Source organism: Erinaceus europaeus, chromosome 9, assembly GCF_950295315.1.
Source record: "Erinaceus europaeus chromosome 9, mEriEur2.1, whole genome shotgun sequence".
Classification (NCBI taxonomy): domain Eukaryota; kingdom Metazoa; phylum Chordata; class Mammalia; order Eulipotyphla; family Erinaceidae; genus Erinaceus; species Erinaceus europaeus.
In genome coordinates this window covers 109,937,338-109,939,240 of record NC_080170.1, presented here as the reverse complement: position 1 = coordinate 109,939,240, position 1,903 = coordinate 109,937,338, and the positions used below count along the sequence as shown (strand labels likewise).

At 43.3% G+C, this 1,903-nt stretch overlaps 1 protein-coding gene across 1 annotated transcript; it reads right to left on the bottom strand.

Moving 5' to 3' along the window:
* Positions 1–1,166: 1,166 nt before the first annotated feature.
* Positions 1,167–1,323, bottom strand: RPL39L (ribosomal protein L39 like). Its single transcript, XM_016192384.2, has one exon. It carries the CDS (start codon positions 1,321–1,323, stop codon positions 1,168–1,170), a length of 156 nt encoding a protein of 51 aa, XP_016047870.1. The 3' UTR covers position 1,167.
* Positions 1,324–1,903: the final 580 nt, after the last annotated feature.

Sequence of the window (1,903 nt, the reverse complement as noted above, 5' to 3'; positions counted from 1 at the left end):
ACCAAAGCAGCATTCCCACTGATTTGTGTCATATCTGGTTTCTAGAATCCAGATTTTTAATACCTCTATGCCCTTGTCCACTTCCACACTCTGCCTGAAATTTTATTTTGAATCATACAACTGAGAAAAAGTGGCTAGAAAGCAAATATTCACAAAATCCCCAATTTCTCTCTCTCCCCCCTCCCCCTCCTTCCCCTCCCCCATCTCCCTTTCCCCCTCCCCCCGTGTGTGTGTGTGTGTGTGTGTGTGTGTGTGTGTGTGTGTGTGTGTGTGTGTGTGTGTGTGTGTGTTTGTAGGGAAGGGAGAGAGAGAGCACAGCACATCAAAGGGGCACAGAATGCAGAAGGTCACAGCACAGGCTCTTTCCTTCCTGTTAGAAGTCCTCAGTGGTGCAATATTGTTTAAAGTCCATAGAACCACAGCATCAGTGCTATTGTGGAGTTCATTAGAAACATATTGCCAGACCCTACTCCAGACCTACTGCATAAGAATCTGTGTTTCAATGGCATCTCCAGGGCTCTGAATATAAAGATTTAAAACCACTGATAAACTTGTCCCAGATTCCTGGCCCGGGTGGTAAAGTCCCTACCTCTGTCTCCTGAAGACAAAACTAGCCACTCCCTGCATCCTCACATTTTCCCCCTCTCTGTTTCTCTTGTAGTCATCTCTCCCTCTGGTTTTTCACTGGAACAAATCCTCCTCATTTTTTGAAGTTTGACTTCAAACTCACCTCCTACAAGAAACCAAGACAGATCTTCCCACCAAAGGGAGAGATCTTCTTTCTCTGAGTTCCATGTCACAGATTTTCCTTCTTGGATTCTAATTTGCACAAGTCTGCTTTATCTCCTTCTCTAAATTGGGAGTTCCTCAAGGTCTGGGTCTGATTAATTTCTTTATTTCCCAAAGGCATACACTATTTTGCAAAATTCCTACCCAAACTGGATCTTCAATATCTGTGTCTTTAATCATGGCAACCAAGAGCTATTAACAGTTAGATTTTATTCTTGTTATTTTTTTCAAGTAGCTCACATATTTATTACTGAGTCAAGAAACAGGAAGAGATACAAGGCCAGTGGGTTCCTAATCAAGTGTGTATGACAGCTGTGATTTGCTCAAAACTTTAGCGGTCTATCCCAGCATAAATGTGTGCACATCTTTGAGGAATCCTTATAGACCCAGCTTTGTTCCTCTCCAGTGTCTCCTCTTGGAGTTGTACCTGATTTTATTACCAGTTTTTATCCAAATCCACTGGGGAACAGGATGGTTCTGCTTTTGCTTCTTAGCCAGGGAGCACTTGATTCTTAAAGGCTTGTGGGAAGACATGGTGAGTACAAGACAGTCAGCCACCCTAATGGCAGAGAAAGGGGCTACCCTTGTTATTTTTGATAGACATTTCCTCATATGATTGCCTCAAACATAAGCAGACATCCCCCCCCCCAGATACACACACATACAAACTTTGTTCATGTCATTTTCTTCACTGTTAGAAGAGCAATTGGCTACAGTTTATCAAGTCCAGGGGAAATGACAGTTATCCACATGACATGCCAATTCCAGACTGATTTAGAATCTGACCAAAAAAATAGAAAGAACTTGATGCGATTACGAAATGGAATATTGTACCCAGATCCCCAATGTCTCTATCAGGTCCTGCATTTGGGACAAGCAAAGGTCCCTGGCCCTCGTTCAGTCGCTTAATGGAAAAGACTCCAAAGACAAAGCGCCACTGGTGTTCTTCCAATTATAGAGCCATCTGATTAGAGTTACAGTAAATGCATAGCTCAGTTTGCATTGTCCTGAGGTGAACCACAGACCAAGCTGCTCTGTTTGGAGCATCTGAGGGTACTGAATGCCCAAAGTCCACTGCTTCTTCATGGAGGAGGCACTCTCTCAAGTGCAAATC